General features: G+C 42.7%; 3 protein-coding genes across 5 annotated transcripts in view; 1 reads left to right on the top strand and 2 right to left on the bottom strand.

Annotated features, from left to right (window-relative positions):
* Positions 1 to 1318, bottom strand: part of DCDC2 (doublecortin domain containing 2) — a 127549-nt gene extending 126231 nt beyond the window's left edge. For all 3 annotated transcript variants that reach the window (XR_008443797.1, XM_054017862.1, XM_054017860.1), the window contains exon 1: positions 1172 to 1318. The gene's annotated coding sequence lies outside the window, so the exon portion shown is untranslated. The remainder of the gene's footprint in view (positions 1 to 1171) is intronic.
* A 61-nt stretch (positions 1319 to 1379) lies between these two features.
* MRS2 (magnesium transporter MRS2) lies at positions 1380 to 15692 on the top strand. The gene is made up of 11 exons (XM_054017859.1): positions 1380 to 1684; positions 3659 to 3732; positions 5127 to 5163; positions 5791 to 5903; positions 6583 to 6756; positions 8760 to 8890; positions 9507 to 9623; positions 12177 to 12329; positions 13434 to 13551; positions 14457 to 14570; positions 15391 to 15692. The coding sequence occupies exons 1-11, from the start codon at positions 1483 to 1485 to the stop codon at positions 15499 to 15501; spliced, it is 1344 nt and encodes a 447-aa protein (XP_053873834.1). The 5' UTR covers positions 1380 to 1482; the 3' UTR covers positions 15502 to 15692.
* A 3215-nt stretch (positions 15693 to 18907) lies between these two features.
* The window catches only part of GPLD1 (glycosylphosphatidylinositol specific phospholipase D1), a 36035-nt gene continuing 32982 nt past the window's right edge, over positions 18908 to 21960 (bottom strand). The window contains exon 25 of the mRNA XM_054019999.1: positions 18908 to 21426. Within this exon, the coding sequence (XP_053875974.1) occupies positions 21349 to 21426 (78 nt within the window). The 3' untranslated portion in view covers positions 18908 to 21348. The remainder of the gene's footprint in view (positions 21427 to 21960) is intronic.

The raw sequence follows: 21960 nt of genomic DNA, 5'->3' as shown, positions 1-21960 counted from the left end.
AAAAGGGGCGGTTGCAGGAAAAGTGGGAGCTGGCTGGGGCCAAATTCTGCTCTCAATTGAGTTACGTTAAACGCACACAGGTGTAACGGAAAGCAGAATTTGGCCCCAGTTCTCTTACCTCAAAAGTTTCAGGGCCTGATTCAGTAAAGCACTTAATGCATGTCCTTATGTCCATCTCTATTCAGGATAACACTTAAGCAACTAAGCATATGCTTAAAGTTAAGCACATGCTTAGGCACCCTTGCTGAACAAAGGTCACAGTTCCTAAGGGGATCACAGCACAGGATATTTGCAGTTCTTGGTTCTAAGAAATATAGTATAATAACCATAAGCAATAGCTAGTCAACCAAGGCTCATATTTAATTAGTAATCTAAGTTTCCAGCTTGGCTCCACTTTCTCCATTGAATACTACAGTACAGGAATTTCTAAGTGCAACATTGATGATAGAATATTGCTAAAGGGTTTGGTTTGGGTGGGAGCGTTTCATTAATTCCAATCTATGTGGTTTGAGTGCAGATGAAAGAAAGGGAATTCCTTTGCAGTTTTTAGAGTAGCAGCCGTGTTAGTCTGTATCCGCAAAAAGAACAGGAGTACTTGTGGCACCTTAGAGACTAACAAATTTATTAGAGCTTCATATTAGAACAGAATATTTTAAAAGTAGTATTTGGTGATGGGAGTGGAGGGGTAAGTTACTGAGAGCCTTTCCACACAGAGTTGTTCCTGTTCAGCTGTTAGTGTGCCCAAAGCTGGAGTCACTCAGGAACAGCTTTAAATTCACACCCTAACCTAATCCTTCCTAACTTTCAAGTGCAGCTAAAACCTCGTTTAATCTGAGCCTCAATTGACCAGTTAATCTTGGTGCTTAGATGTACGTTCAAAATGTATTTGGTTGATATGCTTACAAGATGTTTGGTTAGGGCAAAACAGCTGTGCTGAACTCAAACTGGGAAAAAATTAAGAACATCCCATTTCATTGTCAGGTGCTTCCCCCTCCCGCCCCCCAGATCCCAGTCCTGCTGGAGAGGGCACAAGAGCTAGATGCGAACAGCTGGGATCTCTCCAGCCCAGCGGGCCGATTAACTTTCACCGTGTGACCTTGTGCAAGTCATTCAACTTCTCCATGCCTGGGTTTCCTCGCCCTGGCCAAGAGGGCTCCAGTCAGCCCCTTACCTTTAGGAGCGGTCAGGCCCGAGGGTGCTGCCTGGGGCTAAGGACAGTAAATGATCAGCGCGGAGAAGGCAGTGGGGCGCTTTCCCCTGCAGGGCGCCCCGCGCGGGGACCTGGGGCTCGGCATTGCAAGTCAGCGGGCTGCCTCCGCCCACGGCTGGGGCTCTGCAGCACGAGACCCCGCCCCTAGGCAGGGGCTAATCTGCGCAGCTCCTCCTCTGCCCGGCTCCCGCGTGTGTGCAACCGGGCGGGCGCCTCTGGGGCCTGCAAGCGGCCGGGAGCCGGGGCCCGCTCGCCCCCCGCGGAGCGTGCCCATGTTCAGCTGCTGGCTCCTCCCCGCCTCGCTGGGCCGCTACGGGCGCGGGGGCTGCTGCTGCCGCCGCCTGCTCGCCGCAGCGGGGTGGGCTCGTCGGCTGAGCGGCGGCGGGGGGCCCTGCTGCGCTGCGCACGGGCCTGGGCAGCGCCGGCCGCGGCTGGGGGCCGCAGCTCCCCGCGGGCAGCCGTGGCGCTGGGCAAGTAAGTGTGCCCTGGGAGTGGGGGCACTGCACACGGCCGAGCCGGCCCTCGTTGCTGCCCGGCCGGGGGGCAGGCGGATCGGCTGTGGAGTGAAAGCCCCACCTTTGATTTAGCCTCTCACGTCATCCCCGGTGCCTCCCCTGGGCGTTTTTCCTACTCCTCGCCCCGGGACTTGGCTGCTCTGGCGTAGGGAGAGCTGGCTGCAGGGCAGGGGCTGGCACCACCGCGGGCAGAGGCTTTTAGAGAACCCACAGCGGCGCTAATCCTGCAGCCAAGCGCTCATCCTATGAGCAAGCCTTAAATCCCCGGGCACAGGTCTCCACTTCCTAGGGTGACCGGGTGCCCTGATATTTGGGGCTTTGTCTTCTATAGGTCGCTATTACCGCCCACCCCCCGCCCCGATTTTTCACACTTGCTATCCGGTTACCCTATGGGGTGCACAGTTAGTGTTCCACTCTGTTCAGGCCTGGAAATGGCTCCAGGGAATAGGTAGTTAGTTATAAGTCTATCAGTGTGTGTTTTAGGGGGACGAGATAGCAAGTGTGGAAAAATCAAGATTGGGGAGGAGGGAATAAGTACCTATATAAGACAGCCCCAAATATCAGGACTGTGTCTCTAAAATGGGGATACTTGTTAGTTTCTGCATCCATTTAGCTCTTACAAATGTTGTTATATCTTCCTGAAGTATTAGGCCAGAATTTCATCGCTAGGTGCCTAAACCTTAAATAAATGGCCTGAATTTTGGAGTTGTGGATGGCCGGCTCCTTTGAAAAGCAGGCAGCTTTTATTTAGGTGCCTAATTGTAAACAGTGGACCTGATCCTGCAGTTGACTGCTTGGGAGCTGTGTCGTGGGGCCAATTAAGGCATAGGGGTGGCCCCCACATAGTCAGTGGCAGCATTAAGGCCATTGCTATGATTTCCAAACTCTGTTCCAGTAACACCCAACTAAAAGACAAATGGGCTTATGTCTACATATTTAACAGTTAACTAAGGAAATGGACACACTGCTCCTCTGAAGTTCTGGCTGAGTCTGTCAGTCGTTTACCAGCAGCCCATGCAGTATGAAACGAGTATTAAGGCCTCCATCCTGCAAACACTTACTCACTTTTTACATTCAGACAAATGGTAGTCTCACTGAAGTCAGTGGGACTACTATGCACAAAGCATGTGAATGTTTGCAGGGCCTTTCTGTTAGATAAGGAGGGGAGGTGGCCTAGCAGATAGACCATTGGCCTGGCTCAGGAGACCTCCATTTCATACCCTACTCTGCCACAGGCCTGCTGGGTGACCTTGGACAAGTCACTTCACTTCTCTGTGCTTCCATTTTCCCATCTGTAAAATGGCATAATGATACTGACCTGCTTTGTAAAGCACTATATAAGAACTAGGTATTATTATTCATTACCACAGTGCACAAATAACTCATTTGCTCAACAAATGTAGGCCCCAGTCCCTGCAGTCAACTTCATGCAGGCAGACTTGTTTAGCTGCACAGAGCTCATTGTAGGACTGGAGTGTTATTGCAACTGCTTTGTGTTCTTAAAGGATACTCCAATTTAATCTAATTTCTATTTTTTTTACCTATGATTGTTGCAAGTAAAACAAGATTACCACAAACAGGTGGAAAGGAAATCTGTTTACTTTGCAGACTTGATGGTACTTTAGGTATAGTCAGTTTTTCCTGTTTGTATGGGTCTTTCACACAATAATGAGGAGAAACATTCTGAATAAGAAAACTGGTCATAAAGCCCCAAATGTTGGCTGAAGGAATTTTATTTCTATTAGATTTTAAGTTGACGGTGCCTCTTAAATCAGCTGGGTTTTTTGTTGTTTTTAAGCAAAATTGTATCTGTTAACTGGGTTCTTTATGACCCTTTTCCACCTAGTGTACAAGAGAAGGAAAAAAGTATGTATCTATCAAAAGACCGTGTGCTGGTAATAGAAAATTATAACTGCTGTGTGTCTTTCTGCAGATGAACTGGGTCGACACTCAGCTACAGAGGCCTCTCAAGCCACCTTAGCCAGTGTAGTCCCTGTGTTTGCAGTGGTAAGTGTATTGAAAGGTTTCAACAAAGGACAGTTTTTCCAAGCTAATCAGCTTGTGTTTTTTCTCAAACTATTATTTGACAGAACTGGTCGTTCTCCATGATGTGTTCATAATGTGTGGATATTACTTACTAAATAACTGTTTTAAAAACCCTTATTTGAGGGAAAGTTATGTTTGTCGATATATTTGCAACAGGACTATTATAATGTGCTAGTAAAATACCAACATGCTTTTTTTATGAGAAGATCATTCTTGTTAACTCACAATTTAATCATGAAGACACAGTTTAACTCTTGAAGAATTGTTGTAAAATGCATGCTTTTGCTATTAAAAATACACTATTTTTGCCTTTTTTTCTTATTAATGTCACGGAATGTGGTAGCTGCAATGCAGGACAGCCAATGGTTGAAGGAAGAATATCTTGTTTTAGGTATGCAGCTGAGAGAACTAGGCTAGCCATTCATAGCGAACAATCTGTTCACAACCTCCTTGTTTGCCACTGGAAGATGATGTGAACACACGTGAAAGCAGACTGTTGAGAGCATTGGTACACATACAGGCCCTGATCCTACAATGAGGACCACATAGTTGTTTCCTCTTATATACAACTACTACCTTTAAAAAAAAATTATGAATAGCTCTTGAATAAGCAACATCTCTCAAAGCAAGAGTGCAAAAGCTTTGATCAAATCAATTCTTGCAGTTTTTCCAATAAAATGACTTTAAGTTTACAGAAAATACTCATGTTATGTTAATACTTGGAATATAAATGAAAAGTAAATAAAATGTTAGAAACAAATTATTCCTTGCTTCGTTATATTAGCATGCTATCTATTCTTTCACTTACACATAGTGGAATTACACAGTAAATACCGTTCAAAAATCAGGAAGTGAATAGCCCCCTACTATTGTTGCCCTTTGCCTTGTAAATTGTTCAGCTAAAACAACACAAGATGAAACAACAAAACCTGAAACACAAAATGTAAAGAGCCCTTTTTGTGCCAACACAAAAATCTCATTCTCTTTTAAAAAAAAAAAAAAAATCCTCCTGGGAAGTAGATATCAGTGTGAGCCAAAGATATAGTTATGAACTTAATTGGTGTATGTCTGAAAAATATTTTAATAAGTGCTGCTTTCCAGGTACTATGTGTAACATCCACATGTCCAAATGACCTGAAATATGTTGTCTAAGGCATTCATAATTACCTGAGGAGTATTAGCAGAGATGACAAGATAGCATACCTTGCCCCTCCTTAATAAGTGGACTGAATCACCCACTAGAATTCAAAGCAAATATAAGCAATTTCACACAACCTTTTTCCTGTATGTATAGCAGCTTTGTGAGAACAAAATACCTACTTCTTGTGTTTTCTTTTCTCTTTTCCTCCCTTTAGATGAAATTTGACAAGGAAGGAAATCTTACCTCTTTTGGTAGGTAGAGTTTTCATTTTCTTTTCCTATTTGCTCTTTTGTGCAATATAGAATTGTCTAAGTGGAAGTTTATACTGGACAGAGAGTTCAATTCAAGAAGCTTTCATGGGTTTAGATAACTGTCGGTGTTGCAGCATTTCCCTTGGTTTTGCTCGTCTGATCTACACCAATTCTTAATACTGCATTCATCACAGTAGTATCTGAGCACCTTCCGATAGTGCATTAAGCAATATGACTACCATCTGTCATGTGTGGTTCCGTTTTGCTTTCATCCTTTTCCTCTTTGTCCCAGTCCATCACCAGTATATTTTTCCTTCCTGGGATACCTTTGTGACATGACATGTGCTTGACATGAGCTTTGCTAATGTGTTCTAACATGAAACATACTGTCTTTGCCTGTTAATTTGGTTACTTTTAGACTTTTCTTTATTAATAAACAAAGGGAGTTCTCTTTCACCCAAGTTATGACTATTTTGCTGTGTTAGACAGAATTATATTGGATGATCAAGGAGGGAAAGCACTATCGAGTTAGTTTCTTTCTGGGACTGCAAAACAGACTAATCCATAATTATAAAACGTGTTACTTTTCCCAGATAAGATTTTTCTTTTTAAATGTCTTCTTGGTAGAAAGAAAGAAAACAGAATTGTACCAGGAACTGGGTCTTCAAGCTCGAGATCTACGATTTCAGCATCTAATGAGCATTGCAACTAGAAACAACAGGATTATCATTAGAATGGAGGTAAAGTGATATTTTTATTTTCATTAACTTCAGTGGGTCTTAAATCTCTTTATAGGTGTCAATAGACATTAAAATACACTTGAACTATGTCTCAATTGCCAATACAGTCATGTTCTAGTGAGATCCAGGGGCCTTTTTAATACTGGCTATCTATGGCCTTGCATATATTATTATCCATCTGTCCTTAACCCTGGCACTGAATATCTAGCAAACAGAAGCACTTCATGTTGCACTTCATAATAATGAGCTCCTTGTCTTTTGTAGAATGGCCGTCTCTATTCAAGAGAGCCAAAATTTTTCCCTTTGTGGGCATGATGAGAATTTTTAGAGGCACAGGATGAGCACAGCTAAAAATTTGGAGAATCTTTCTTTCTTCCTGTCCCTCCAGTAACACCAGAGGCCTCCTCGAGTACACTAAAGAAAGTGCTTCCGATGTCAGTCTGGTCCATATACTTCAGGGGTTGGGGGGAATGACAGTGGAAGATAGACACTTGGGTACCCTGGACATGAGTTTGCAAAACAAATCTAGGTAAATAAAAAACAAAGCTTATCATAACAGTCCCCTTATGGGAAGTGGGTTTATTGAAAACCAAATTCTGAAATGCATTAAGTGGCAGTGAGAAAATTGGAAACCTTCATAAAGTATTAGCTGGCTGCCTAACTGCATTCTCTTTTTCAGTTTTTGAAGGCTGTGGTAACACCAGAGTTTCTTCTGATACTAGATTATCGCAATTTAAATATGGAGCACTGGCTGTTCCAAGAACTTGCATCTCAGCTGTCTGGAGAAGGTCAGCTAGTTACATATTCCTTGCCCTTTGAATTTAGAGCCATAGAAGCAATACTGCAATATTGGGTGAGCTTCTGGTTACTTTAGCTACTTTTGAAAATGTTGTTTCATGGGAATGACAGTTTAATTTTCTGTTCTGGAAATATTTAGGAATATTTTTAGGGATATTTTGGGTTTGCTTTAGGCTTGTTTTGTTGTTGTTTCTTTTGGTTATGGGGGATCTATACAAACCTTTAGCAGTGAAGAGAATTAACTATTGAAAGAACTTACCAAGGGACATGATGGATTCTTCATCACTTGGAGTTTTTAAATCAAGATTGACAGATATATGCTGAAACATAAAAGTTATGTTTGCGGCCGAAATTACTGGGGGAGGTTCTCTGGCCTGTGTTATGAAGTAGGTCAGACTAGATCAGCATTTCTCGAATGCGACCCCCAGGGGCTTTTCTTGTGGCCACGGCCTCCTGGGCAGTGACTGGGGGGGGGAAAGCAGTGGTTTGTCCCCCAGGGCCATCAGCAGGGGTTGGATCCTGTCCCCCCCCTGGATCCATGAATACTGGAAGAGCAGACAGCCAGTGACTTCCCTCCCTTCCCAGGAGTTGGGGGGCTCAGGCTTCAGCCTTGGGATGGCGGGCGGCAGGCTCCACCTGTGGGACTTCAGGCTTTGGTCTAAGTTCCCTCTAAGCTGTGCAGCAGGCTATCAAGGCTGCACAGGTGGGGAGAGGCGCCTCTTCTGCGGCCCCGCCCCAGCCAGGGAAAGGCATCTCTCCCCTGGCCCCAGCCCCGGAGCTGCTCCCGTGAGGAGAGGCACTGTCCTGGCTGCTATGACAACAGAGGGCTGGGGGAAGTCCTCTCTCCCTGCCACAGCCCCAGGCAGCCTGCATCCCAAACCTCTCATGCTGCCCCACCCCAGAGCCCACACACCCCATCCCCCAATCCTCTGCCCCAGCCCTGAGCCCCCTCCCGCACCACAAACCCCTCATCCCCAGCCCCACCCCAGAGCCCAGACCCCCAGTCAGAGCCCCCAACTCCAACCCTCAGTCCCACCCCACCCCACCCCACACATCATCTCCATATTGGGGCACATCATAAAATTAATTCCACACAGATGTAAAAAAATTAGAGGGAACATTTGGCTCTAGCCCTGGACCCCAGCCGCACTGCGGCAGATGCTAGCCCTGGGCTCACCACCACCCTGCATCACCTCTGGGCCCCATTGCCTCCCTACCCACCTCCCCATCCAGGACTTTATTTGTCTCCTGGCTTGCCAGGACTGAGTAAGTCTACTGTGAAAATTGATATTTGTGTGTTTTGTTAATATCACTTTTCACTCCCTCCCAGCTAGTTAGTAAGTCTGGTGTGAAAAGTGATATTAACAAACACACAAATATCACTTTTCACAGCAGCAGACTTACTAGGTAGCAAATCTTTTTTAAAAAGCAAAAGAAACAACAACAACAAAAAAGACAAGAATGTGCAAAGCCACTTTATTTGTGTTTCTATTCTGCGTAGGTCCAGTAAAGAATAGCGACAACTGTACAGTATTTTTATTATTGAGTCTGAAAAAATACCCTATAAATTATGATTTGGATACGTATAGGTGCATATTTATTTATTTTTCATAAAGTTAATTAAATATTTTAGGAAAAATTGTCAGAGTGGCCACCAGCAAGAATTAGTGGCCTCACTTTGAGGCCACCAAAAAAATTGTTGAGACCCCCTGGACTAGATGATCATGATAGTCCCTTCTGGCTTTAAAGACTATAAATGTTAATGGAAATATGACACCACCTAAGGTTGACCAAATTTCAGACACATGAACCTCATATCACGTTTATTCAGTAGTTGGCGTAATGTTTCAGTTTTATGTAAATTTTGTTCAAAAACTATTGCGGTGGGTATACGATCTTGTCAAGGCTAGCTGTATTCCAGATAGCGCCTATGTATTGAAAAGGTAGACTGCATACCTGATTGTAACAGTAAATTCTGTGCTCAGTGAGAGAGTCAGTTGCCCAAACCGTTCTAAAAGGATGATTTTAATTCTTATGAAGGATCATGTTATTATCTAGATCAGCAATCTGCAAGGGAGACTTAACATTTTGCAGCCTCAGATCATTGAGACGCTGGAAGCTCTAGTGGACCCCAAGCTACTGTCTGTGGATAGAAGTAAAGTACACATTTTGCTACAAAATGGCAAGAGGTAAATAAGAGTAAGCAATGGAGAGCATAGCTGAACTTCAGAAAATAGTGTACAATATACATTTCCTAGAAAACTTTGCTTTTGAGTTGTGCAACTTATTTGTCATTGTAAATTCAAATGTATGAACTATCTAGTTGGGAAAAAATGAAATCCCACTTTGGGATTTGTAGTTTACCTTCTAAAACTGTGTATAATGCAAAAAAATTAATACTAGGCAATTTAATATGTTCATTGTAATGTAAAATCAAGAGTTCAAACCACTCTTCAAACCATTTGAGTACACGTGAACTTATTGGGCTATGCTATGTGTCAATACAACAGACGATACAATTGTCTGAATCAAATTACTTGTTTCTCCGAGTGCTCATGAACCCTTGAAATATGCCCAGAATACACCGCTAAATCCTTTTCAGTTAAGGTTTTGGTGATTTGGGGGCAGTTGGTCCCAGACTGGACCAGTACTGTGGCTAAATGCAAAATGGGGATTTACATTTTCTAAGAAACTCTTCCCCATTGACTCATTCTAGCAAGATCCAGGGAAAATGAAAATATTACCTCTCTACAAAAATGCAAATGGGATTGCCTGATTGTTTATGCCTGTTTGTTTTTTCTTTAGTTTGTCAGAATTAGAAACAGATCTTAAAGTTTTCAAAGAAACAATCCTGGAAATCTTAGATGAAGAGGAATTAATAGAAGAGCTCTGTCTAACTAAATGGACAGATCCACAAGTATTGTAAGTAAAGTTGGGTAATTCAGAACACTTTTTAAAATGTCTTGTCCAAAGACAACCTGAATACCAGATTAGATTGCTTCTCTCCCCTCCCCTCAAAAAAAAAAAATCTATACAATGTTTTTAAACCATAATGCTTTACCTCTTTTTAAAAGGTGTTGTACCCCATCATCGCAGTGTGAGCATAGTGTTAGCAGCATTACTGATAGTAGGGTGGAAGCATCGAAGATGCTGCTTCATCCACTGTTTGACTTAGCTAGCCAGCCTTGGTGAACAGGAGATGGAAAGGGGAGGAAAAGACAACCATCACTGAATGGGGAAACAGAAGGAGAAATGGAAATGTCAGTTTCCAATTCAGACAAAACTTTAAGATTGTTTTTTCCTCCCTAAAAACCTGTATTTCACAAATGAAATAAAGAACCCCTCTTAAAATTTGTCTGCGGGTGGATCAGTTGCCATACCTCCATATATAAAAGCTGGCATGCTATCCTTGAAGCTTACTTTGCCCACTAGCAGAGCTCCCCTGATGGACATATAACCCCACAGTAGTAGCACTGAGCACTGTTTTCATAGCCACTATAAGTACATAAATTAGTGCTGTGGTATAGCATCCCAAGAGAACCGTACATGTCTGAAATAGTCACATGACATCCCTCCTGTGTGCTGATACAATATCATGCGCACATCAGTGGCCACTCTAACAACGAAAGTAACCAACCATATGTTCCATATTGATGACAAGCTGCTGGTCTGACCCTTACTTAAAAATCCAGGGCATATTGATTGACTGGTATATCCGACTTGAAGCTAAGAGCAAACTGGCTTCCTGCCTCAGTTCCCATGTAAATAATGCCAAATGATAGTTACACCCCACACTTCATGGCAAGTTAGTATTATTTATACAACTCCAGGTGCATGATATAGCTCCCTGCTCTGCACAGCTTCAAATCTAAATAGACCATAATTATCCAAAAGTTGGGGTGTGAAGGGATGCATTGTGTAAAATCAAGAAGTGTACCTGAGAAGGCGTGGAAGGAGCCGGACGTGAGGTGTATTGATGCCACTAAAGTACTCTTGTACGTTGACTCCAGCATTGGTGCTTGTAGACAGAAAACTATGTTAATCATATCTTCACGCGGAGATGCAGCCAAATGTCAAAGACTTGTAGGACAGAGGGAGTGTTTTTTGGAGAGGTGGTAGAGACTAATTCATGAAAGCAAAGGTGTTGGAAGCTACTTTTTAAATCCTTTGGGTCTGTTGGTCAGTCTTCCTGTTTCTACAGCTATAGAGGAATGTAAAGGCATTCACCATCAAGCCAACTAGAACTGGATTTGGGGTGCTTGGTACAGACCATGTCAAAGCACTTTGTGCCTCTGCCACCAGAAACTGAAGACTTCTAAGACTTCTAAGCCACCCCCTTAGGACATGCAACTGAAACCTCTAGGTTTGGAAGGTTCCGAAGTGAACAGCCAGTCTGCCTCAAAGGGACCCTCTCTTTAGTAGAGAGACTAGGGTCCTTTTATCACATCCAGTGGCCCTAGTTACCTCAGACACATGAGTCCTTAGGCACGGGTCTAGAGATGAATTTATGGAAAAACAGCTTGAGAGAGACTTCTTTAAATTGCTCCTTGATAAGGTAAGCAAGTTCAACAGTATCCACATGAGACATTGGAGGGTATCCAGTTCCTCCTAGCAAATAGTGCAGTTAAGGTCGTGCCACTGGGTGAAGAGAGGGATGGGGGTTTATTCCAAGTTCTCCTTGACATCTTAAAAATACAAGAGGGCCATCGTGGCTCTCAAAGACCTCACTGTTTGCCTAGTCAAAAGAAAGATCCAAAAAGATAACTCCGGAAACCTGTATGCCTGTTGTAGAGAAGGTGACTGGCTAGGTGCTCTGGGCCTTGTGGATGCTACCAGGCACCTATGATTCATCCAGTAGGACTGAGATCTCTCAAACTTCAGGAAGGGGGATAGCGGCAGCAGTTTCACATACTGACTGTTGGGCTTCTGTCATCAGTTCCTGTGTCCACAAAATGCTTCAACTAAAATGCTTCAGTTATTGTCGATGTGCAACTAAAAACACATGTAAGTGCCAAGTAGATTTCAATATTATGTATATAACTTAGACCTCACTGTATGGGGGAACAGAAGGGAGTGTTAACAGCATCACTGTCAACTTCCACCGTTTGAGGGCACCAGAAAATTAACAATCTCCCTTAAAAATGTCACAATGTGATGCTGGGACACTAATATTTATACCTTGCCTGTGCATGTTTATAGCAGGGCAAATGTTACCCATTTTACTGACCAAAGTAACTGACTTTTGCTCTTCAGCTAATAGAAATTGGAAAAGCATGGACCTTCTTTTCCATGACACTCTTTTTGTAACAGCAGAATCCATGTGCCTAATTGGATTTTGCAGCATTGTTGTCAAACAAGACTTGTGGAGAGTGTTTCTCTTGTCACTTCATTCTGGGCCCATGCTTCAGAACATGTAAACATGTTGTTAAGTGCATTGCTGATCCCTAACTAGAAAATATAAATTATTGCTCACAGTGAGGAGAGCATGTCTGGAATTGACCATGCAGAGGAAATGGAGCTGCTGCTGGAGAATTATTACAGACAAGCCGAAGATCTCGCTAATGAAGCACGTGAACTCAGAGTATTGATTGATGATTCCGAAAGTATCATCTTCATCAACCTGGACAGGTTAACTATCCTTATGACACATACTACTTGTTATACTGTCAGAAGCTTTGCAGAAATTTATGCTGTTTTACCCTTTTTTGAATTGGAGTCTGAGAGCAGACATTGGGAACCAAGACTGGGAGGCTCTTATTCCTTGTGGTTCTGGGAAGGTAATAGTTAAAAGAAATACCCAGATGTTCATGGGGAAAATATAACTTATTTATGAAGAATTGCTATGTAATGCAGCAAAACTGACACTTGAATTGACTCTTAAATGTAGGTTGCACTTAAGTGTTGGTGTCTACCTTCAAGAGCATGCCCCTGATTTTTCTGGATCACATCTTCTGCTATCCAATAAATGTTGCATCCACACTAAGCATGATGATACAGTAATCAGCTTAGTTTGCATCAAATATTTAGCTTTATTAAGACTAAACTATTGTAAATAAAAAGGCTGAAATTTGTTATTACGCACTAATCAACTTTTTCAGTTTTCTGTATTTAAAAATAATTTATACAGTCTTAACATCTTGAAGTGTATCAGATAAGCCACTGTTGAAAAGCAGTGTATGATATTCTCTCCTCCTTAAATGGGGAGTTACCTCAAGAAGCATTCAGAGTGGACACTCCCATCAGGAGGCCAGCAAAAGTCGAGAAGAGGTGGATGTGGAATGCCCCAAAGTAGACTCTGCTTTACAGTCCACAGCATTTTCTGACCCTCTGCTTCTTTGTAAGTATACTTGCAAGGTAACAGTAAATGTTTCTTTTAAATAGTCATTTATAAATTCCTATAGCTAACCGTAAGAAAACAAAAAGAAACAAAAGTTTCCATAAACTTTTACTGTTACTTTACACACATATTTATAACAGGTGTGACCAGATGTCCTAGATCCTGCTGATTGCAAAGCAGAGTCTGCTTCCTGAGAGGTGCATTGCTGCTGCAGTTTCAAAACATCTCTTTGGAGAAAAATCACCTGATACACTAGCTCTTGTTTCTGTGTTGCTTAATACCGGTGTGAGTTGCTCCGTCAATTGTTCTGATGTAGTGCATGCTGCGTAAAACTTTATTACTAGACAGCAAGTAAACATCTGTGTTCATCTCATAAATCTTTCTCCCTTCTTCAGCCACCGTAATGTGATGATGAGACTGAACTTACAGCTGACCATGGGGACTTTTTCTCTCTCTCTTTTTGGACTGATTGGAGTAGCCTTTGGTATGAACTTGGAATCCTCCTTTGAAGAGGTGAGATCCAGTGCTGTTTTAGAATTGATTTTATAACTACTGACAGACAACACGGGTACCAATGCACCTGACTTAACCCAGGTTTTCTGTTAAGTATAACACTCTTCTCTCGCTTTACACCAGTATAAAACTGGAGTCTTATCAGTGAATTGGGCCCACTGATTCCAGCTGTAGTGCAATGACTTTCTTTTGTCGTGAATTAGTTCATGGCTTGTTCAGTTATGACTCTGCTGCAGGATATTCTTCTGGATGATCAGGAAGAGTAATGCTCCAGGAGGAAAAGGGAGGACAATACTGTACTTGGGCATGGTGGCTGACAATAGGCATGGTAATGTTCAGCCATTCATACTTCTGAAAGGTCTTGGAGTTTGTATTAGGGTCACTTTCATGTGCAAAGATGTAAATCAGTTAAATAATTTTCTAGACTTCATGGTGGAGCCATGACTCTACTGTAAATTAAATCATTACACTTACATTGCTGGTAGCTGTCACACTTACATGCATTACCTTAAAAAGGAAGAGATTTCTTCTTTCTCCTTCCTTTCCTCATCGCCGCCTTCACACACAAAAAATGAGGTGGAGGGAAATCTCTAAATTCTTGGTAAAAACAAGAGCTATCTTCGAAAGGAACCGTGCATGTGGGTTAGTGTGGTAGTGAGGAACACTAAAGTGCAGAGACCAGCACACCAGTGCTCTGGAAATGATGGTGTATCAAGTGGATCACTTTGCCTTGTAATAACCCAGAGTCTCAGCCAACCTTCCCCAGCCAAGGAAGTTCACCATACTGTGGAGCCTTTGGAGGGGATGGAGAGGGGTTTAAATTAGAGGTGTGGGAGGGAATCCACTGAGGACCCTTCTTCCACAGAAAGAGCTGCATGATTAATGGTTATTTTTTCCATTGTTAGGACCACAGAGCATTTTGGCTGGTGACAGGGATTATGTTTTTGGGAAGCGGCCTTATCTGGCGGCGTTTGCTTTCATTCCTTGGACGGCATCTAGAACCTTCACTACCTCCTCAAGTACGTATGGCTGGCTAAAGAGGTCCACTGCGTTCTGTGTGCACAGTACCACTGCTACTTCCTGTGTTCAGTGTGTACTGTGGAATTTGTAATGGATGTGATCAAGGGAGGGTGGACGGGGATACAACTTCCACTTTTATGGAAGTAATTGGTGAAATCCATATCCCCCAACTTGGGAAGGTAGTAGGGTAGGCTTCCCTAAGCAGGCATAGGGGGAGCACAGGACAGGGCAAAGGAAAGTTGTGACACCTAAGATGCACTGCTTCACCCTGCAAGTATTTGCTGCTGCCAGAAGTGACGAGGCAGGCAATCCCTTGAAAGCTGCCCCTAATGTAACTGGTAACAGAAGCGGCTCACATGTACATGGCCACAGCCATCCTTTCTCTGCTTCTATGGCACTCAATTCAGCCATGCTGCTGTTACACTCCCCCCATCCCACCCACTCGTCCCTACCCCTCACCCAGATGTAGCTTGGTGCTGGAGAGGGGGAGCTATAAACAAGTCCCAGATAGAAAAGATCACAGGGGGGAGCTGGGTGGGAAACAAGAACAAAAGACTAGACTAAAGAGCAAAGAAAAAGAGAGGGTGGCACTTGTGCTAGGGCCAGGGGAGCAGCCTGACCCTCCAGGTACTTGCAGCTGTTCCTCCTCAGATGCACCCCAGAATCCTTTGTGCTGACTTTCATAGCTTTTCAAAGCTTGATGACACTTCAAAGGAAGCTTCCTGAGAACTGGCCAGCACTTGTATGCTCCATGGCCCTTTTTTTTTTTTTTTTATTATTATTTTTTAATAATCATTGGCTATTATGTGACTTGCCTAGGTGCCCACGTTGCTGAAAAAAACTCATCCAACAGCTGGAAGAATTGAAGTAAAAAATGACCTTAAAACAGAAGCCTTTATGTCAAGCAGAAGCACGCTGACAAATCGATAGAACCGGAGAAAGCAGCTGGCTTTTTTTTGTTACATGGCGAACTGTACACACACTTGCACACCTGTTTTCCCTATAGTAAAAATTAAGAATTTTTAAAGTCATAGAATGTCAATCTATATCTTATGCACAAAAATGTTTTTAAAGTTGATATTTTAATGGCACAAAAGTCAGTAAATGCAGAGAGAAGATTCCCAGAGGATACTTAATTTTTTTCTCATGTGTTACGATAGAGACTACAGCATGATGCACAGCTTGCAATTTCAGGCTCTTACAGTTTGAGGTCTTCCATCCAAGGACTACTCAGGCCCAGCCTTCATTAGTTAGGCATTGACAAGATTTCAGCCTAGGGCAGTAGTGCTAAAGATAGAGGCTAACATTAAAAACAAACTGCTATACTTGTCCTCAATAGCAGCTGGTTTGATTTTTGAAAATCAGGCTACTCATTCAGGAGCTGAGAGATGGAGTTAGGAGCCAAACTTTAGGCTTTTAATGTAGGGTGGTTGTTTTTTTCCTTTAGTTTTTCAAGGTTGTATTCACTCTAGAGAATAGGATACCAGAAGCAGGAATCAAACTCACATTTCTTGCAGAGCACTAAACGGGCACAGCCAGACCAATACAGAAATACTGTACATTAAATACAGTAAATACAGAAAACTGCTTTGTTTCTATTAAATGAAAAATAAACAAGTTTTGAATGTCCAGTGCTCACCTGTTCAAAAACTAATCAGGCCCAAATGGTTTTTTAAAATCAGAACAGCAGGCCCTTTCAGACTGGTAACAGATGCACATTTCAAGCATGAAACCACTGCCCTTTCAGTTGTAACTGACTAGATGTATTTACATGTGTAGTATATCAGTTCCTTAGTCGATTAGTAAGAACTTACCTTAGGGCCTGATCCAACTCCCATTTAAAAAAGAAAAGTCAGACTTTTTTCCTGACCTGACTTGTTTCCTTTCATCTCTTTCTGAAGACATAGATGACTAGGATCATGAAGTATACTGCAGTTGTCTTGCAGCTGGTTTTATTACTACACAGGGTGGGTGAGATTAGGGGCAAATGTGGGGTGAAAATTGTCTGCAGGTCAGGGGAATGGGAGGTAGTAGCAAAGTTACGTAACTAAGGGATACAAAGATCAGGTCTGACTATCAAAAAAGTGCTGATTTGCTTCCTGCGATGGTGGAAGAGAGTTAAATGCCTGCTACTTCCACCCACCTGCTGTTTGCCTCTCCTGAGGGCCTTACCCCACTGTGCAGAGTGACTGTAAAACCCTTCTAGATCAGAATGGGAACACAGACAGCTGTGCCAAGTACAGGAAGGTAGCTCTTTAGCCAGCAACTTAAACATTGTGTAAACCACTGCCCACCAGACAGGCTGAACAATTTATTGTAGCAGCAACAGCATAATTAAGTGCTCAGGTGAACAGAAAATGGAAACTAAAGAGTTCAGAAATTGTTATACTTCTGCAAGCCTGTGGTCTTTCAAAGTAAAATCCTGTGTGGCATCTAATGATTATCAACTAATTGATTTAACTTTGTATCTTTACACTTTCAAAGCATAGTATCTTACAAGATAATGCATTGTTCTTTCTCTATATTTTACTTTAAAGGTAGCAGGGGATTGGATGGCAGTTGAAATCCCCAGTGGCCAAGTCATTACCATTTACTGATTGTCAAGTGACTTTTAGGAAGTGGTTTGGTCTTGATCCAGCTCCTATTGGGGAAACTGTTCACAATATGCAAACACCCATGAGGCTGAGGACTAATGTTGGCATACCCAGAGAGGGCAAGAGGTGAATGGGTATGTATACTGAGGTTCTGACTTAGGAAATGATCCCTTCAGGTCTTGGTTTTGAAATACATTGACAGGGCTATTGGGAAAGCTTGCATTGTTGCTTTCCCAGCTGTATTTTCTCTGCAGCTACAGGGCATTATTTTGACTCCTTTCATCTGTACTTAATTGACTTATGTACATTAAAAGCATTTAAAATAAGACCATTAGTTCTTTTACAGGGCTGCATCCATGTCATAGGAGTTCCCCAGGTCCAGAAAACCATTGGAAGTTTAACACCTGGCTCATTCACACTGCAAAATGTAGGTGTGGTAACAGAATTCTGAGCTCAGAAGTGAGAAACTGAAGCCCACGGTGGCTGATAAGGTTTTGAATGAAATTACCACTGAACCAGACCTGTAAACCCCAGTAGCAACTGATTCAGCATTTACATTACATGTAGTTGACAAAGCTGCACTTAATTTGTAATACCCAGGACTCTCAAATAAAATGCCCACTGGTTTTATCCTGGTTTGGCAAATTGACTTCTTTGGTTTTGCTGACTAAACGGTAAGAAGAGTCTGTTCAGCTTGCATAGACTTCACTCATTTTCTTTACAACACAATTGACCAAAAAAAGCCTATTTTTTTCTAGGGCTGAGGGTGAAGAACCTAAATAAGGCAATCCCCAGCTTGTCAGTCTGCCTCCTACAATCTTTTGGGCTCTCCTACACCTGACTACTTCTATCAGACCTGTTGACAACTGGGATGTGCTTTCAAAAGTGGCAAGTGCAGGATGGTTCGGCATCCTAACAGGGAAGGTGTTAAGAGCAAGAGTCAAGAAGGACAAAGCGAAAATAATGGCCTAGGGGAGGGAAAGTGCACTGCATTCAGCTCATCTACGCTGATGCCTTCTGATTCTCCAGCTACTCCTTGATTTCCATCACTTATCCAGAGAGCATTTTAAAGTGGGGGTGTCCTTTTCTTTTCCTATTTTATCAAAACAAATTCCAAACAGTTACAGGTTGAAATGTTCAGCACAACATGCTCTCTTCTTATTTATCTCCACAGAGCCCTTGTTTAAGTACTTTCTCCTCCTCTCCCTCCCCGTCTCTTCATTTATGCTATCCAGCTATCAGGTTCTTGCTAGCTCTGATGTTTATTGCTTTATTTAGGCAGGTTAAAACAACTATGCCCAGTATGGATGCCATGGCAAATGATGATGTAGTAAAAAAAAAAAGCATAAATGTAAAATTCCACTTTGAATCTTCTGTTTTAAAGCTAGAATTACCAAGAACTGGAGGAGTCTTTAAAACTGCTTCCTGAAAACATTGAGAAAGTAGGAAAGATTTTTTTGACTTTGGAAAATATACATAAGAGGATGATTATTGTTTAAAATTCTCCAGTACTTTGCTACTTGCTTGTAACACACACAAAAAGTTTCATAGTGTCATAACTTCTGACCCCTCCCCCACATATACACCCACCAATGGTTGTGGACCCAACCCACAAATGACGAGATCATATGCTGTTGCTTAAGTATGTCGTTTAATTGTATATGGATACATGCTCAGCATTAACCTACCCCTTCAAAACCACAATACTCATGAGTAGAACACATAATATAATTAACAATAAGAGCAGGATTTTAACTTACCAGAGTCATTGAGTTCTACATAAAAACATAAGGAACAGTCACCAGTGGAGTCCAACCTTGAGCTCCTTGCCCTTCTCTTCCCCTTGAAGCAGACATCCTGCTTCCTTAACACACACCTCCCCTGAGACTCTCAACAGGCAAGTGCTATCCTTAAGGATGGCCTAGGCCTGTGTTTTACCACCCAGGTGCTGCTAACCCTTTGCAACTGCCCACCATCTATCAGGCATACCTTTCTAGCACAACTTCAGCTGTAGTGAAGTCAGCACCAAGTATCAATGTAACATTCTAGGCAGGTAGCATACTTTCTTTCAGATAAACATACTGTCCTGGCTTTGTGAATGGGGTACTCCTATCTGAGCTGTGTAGAGTGGATGGGACAAAAATGGATGTGTGGATTGTTGCCCAAAGTTGGAGTCTTCCGCGTGTCTCAGGCAGTTGAATACAGGAAGTACAATGGGATTTCTGGTTCCTAGCAGAAGGGGAGGGTGGATGGAGTAGATTATATTTTGGCTTCAGGATTGGTGGTTTCTGGACTGCAGTTGGAAAATAAAATGCAAGGTTGTGGGATAAGGAGCAAAGCTGAGGAACTGTCTTTCCATGGAGGATAAAGCAGCAAGACAGCAGATGATCTGGTCCAGCAGAGCCACTTAGTGCAATGCTGTTGGCAGACAATCACTGCAGTGCCAATCTATCCAGACCAGAGAGCATTACCCTAACACAAGAGGGTTGCACATGTGATGTTCAGAGTCCTATGCCAAGTCCTTATCCCTGCTGCTGGCACAGAGCTTGTAGCCAGGGTGCTGCTATGTTGGTCCTTGGATGTGGTTTAGTCCTTTGGGGCATTAAGCAGCCAGTATAAGGCTGCTGGAAGGCAAGGAGCAAAATGTGGTGCAAAGATGAGCTTAGTTACCTATGCACCCCCTTTGTACCTGCTCTGTCTGCAGCGTGCCTGGACCACCACATCTGACCCAAGCTTCTAGGGTGTCTGGATGATAAGTGGGTGAGCTGGAGAGCAGTGGGTGCTGATTGGAGAGCTTGTTGGCTGTATTAGAAATGTCCATAATGTAAGGTAGAGGGTATACGGGGAGTGCTGGTGTACAGGAGTTTGGGCAGGCATACAACGGCAGAGTTGAAGGTGTTTGTACACATAAGAACGTAAGAATGGCCATACTGGGTCAGACCAAAGGTCCATCCAGCCCAGTATCCTGTCTGCCGACAATGACCAATGCCAGGTGCCCCAGAGGGCGTGAACATAACAGGTAATGATCAAGTGATCTCTCTCCTGAAATCCATCTCCACCCTCTGACAAACAGAGGCTAGAGATACCATTCCTTACCCATCCTGGCTAATAGCCATTAATGGACTTAACCTCCATTAATGTATCTAGTTGTCTTTTAAACCCTGTTATAGTCCTAGCCTTCACAACCTCCTCAGGCAAGGAGTTCCACAGGTTGACTGTGCGCTCTGTGAAGAAGAACGTCCTTTTATTTGTTTTAAAACTGCTGCCTATTAATTTCATTTAGTGGCCCCTGGTTCTTATATTATGGGAACAAGTAAATAACTTTTCCTTATTCACTTTCTCCAAACCACACATGATTTTATATACCTCTATCATATCCCCCTTTAGTCTCCTCTTCCAAGCTGAAAAGTCCTACTCTCTTTAATCTCTCCTCATATGGGACCTGTTCCAAACCCTTAATCATTTTAGTTGCCCTTCTCTGAACCTTTTCTAATGCCAGTATATCTTTTTTGAGATGAGGAGACCACACCTGTACGCAGTATTCAAGATGTGGGCATACAATGGATTTATATAAGGGCAATAAGATATTTTCCATCTTATTCTCTATCCCTTTTTTAATGATTCCTAACATCCTGTTTGCTTTTTTGACTGCCGCTGCATACTGCGTGGACGTCTTCAGAGAACTATCCACGATGACTCCAAGATCTCTTTCCTGATTAGTTTTAACTAAATTAGGCCCCATCGTATTGCACATATTTAAGTGATTGTATCAACTAGGAGTGCTGCACTTTTCCTTACACAGCCAAATATGTCTGCTGGAACCAGCCTCCCTCATAAGTTGAATTGATGCTAGGTTAATGTTGTTTTGGCTCCCTTCATGCTACTTTGTCTGTGGCTGGGTTATCTAGTCTTCTGACTTACATGGATAGAGGTTTTTAATTGGTTTTCAACTCTAAAGCTGTATGGATGGACCATGACAGTTAGTATTCCTCGTCTATTTATTTTTCCAATCAACCCCAATTCCCTCTCTGCTGCTTCCATCCTCTTTTTAGCAACATCCTGTTTGAGCATCTAGTTTGTTAGCATGGCATGGGGAGGCGTGAAGGAGAACACCATAGATCCTGGGGGATCCACCACTGAAAACAGGCATGTACCCAAACTCAACAAAAGAACATTTAAACATTTAAAGGGTATACATAAAAAGCCTTCCACTAAGTCTAGCTTTCACCGAACTTCTCTCAGCAGCTACTACAACTTCTCTCTGCAAAGATACAAAACAGAGGTTAACAAAATTCAACTGCATCACTGAGGAGACACTTTGCCAGCATAGCTATGTCAGGAGCGGCAGGGGGAGGAGACTCCCTCCCCACAACCAATATAGCTATGCCTGCAAAAGCCCTAGCACAGACATAGTTGTACCAACAAAGTCCTTTTGCTCGTATAGCATATTTATTCAGGGAACTAATATAAGCTATACTGGCAAAAGCACTCTTGCTATAGGCTGCATCTCTGATACAAGGGTTAGCCAGTATGCCTATGGCAGCAAACCCTTTCTAGTGTAGACAAGGCCTGAAAAAGAAAAGGGAAACGTTTGCTTGTAAACCAGCCTTCTCTAATGAAAGCCAGGAATGGTGCTTGTTTCATAAGGTGTTTGTCATATGAAAAATGGCCCTTTCTCTTAGGCTGGAAGCAGTTAAGATTCCAGCTGCTTTTTCCTAAAGGCTGTTTGGTGGGTGAGGTCAACCAACATTTGGGCAGGGATCACTGCAGAGATGAGCAATCATCTCCTCAAATG

The sequence above is a fragment of the Malaclemys terrapin genome, chromosome 2, assembly GCF_027887155.1.
Source record: "Malaclemys terrapin pileata isolate rMalTer1 chromosome 2, rMalTer1.hap1, whole genome shotgun sequence".
In the NCBI taxonomy this organism is placed as follows: domain Eukaryota; kingdom Metazoa; phylum Chordata; order Testudines; family Emydidae; genus Malaclemys; species Malaclemys terrapin.
Note: the sequence above shows the minus strand (reverse complement) of the source record. Positions and strands in the feature narration are given on the sequence as shown.

Coding starts and splice junctions, on each gene's coding strand:
- MRS2 (XM_054017859.1), top strand. CDS start 1,483: ATGTTCAGCTGCTGGCTCCTCCCCGCCTCGCTGGGCCGCTACGGGCGC. Junction 3,733..5,126: donor TAGTCCCTGTGTTTGCAGTG/GTAAGTGTATTG, acceptor TCCTCCCTTTAG/ATGAAATTTGACAAGGAAGG. Junction 6,757..8,759: donor AAGCAATACTGCAATATTGG/GTGAGCTTCTGG, acceptor GTTATTATCTAG/ATCAGCAATCTGCAAGGGAG.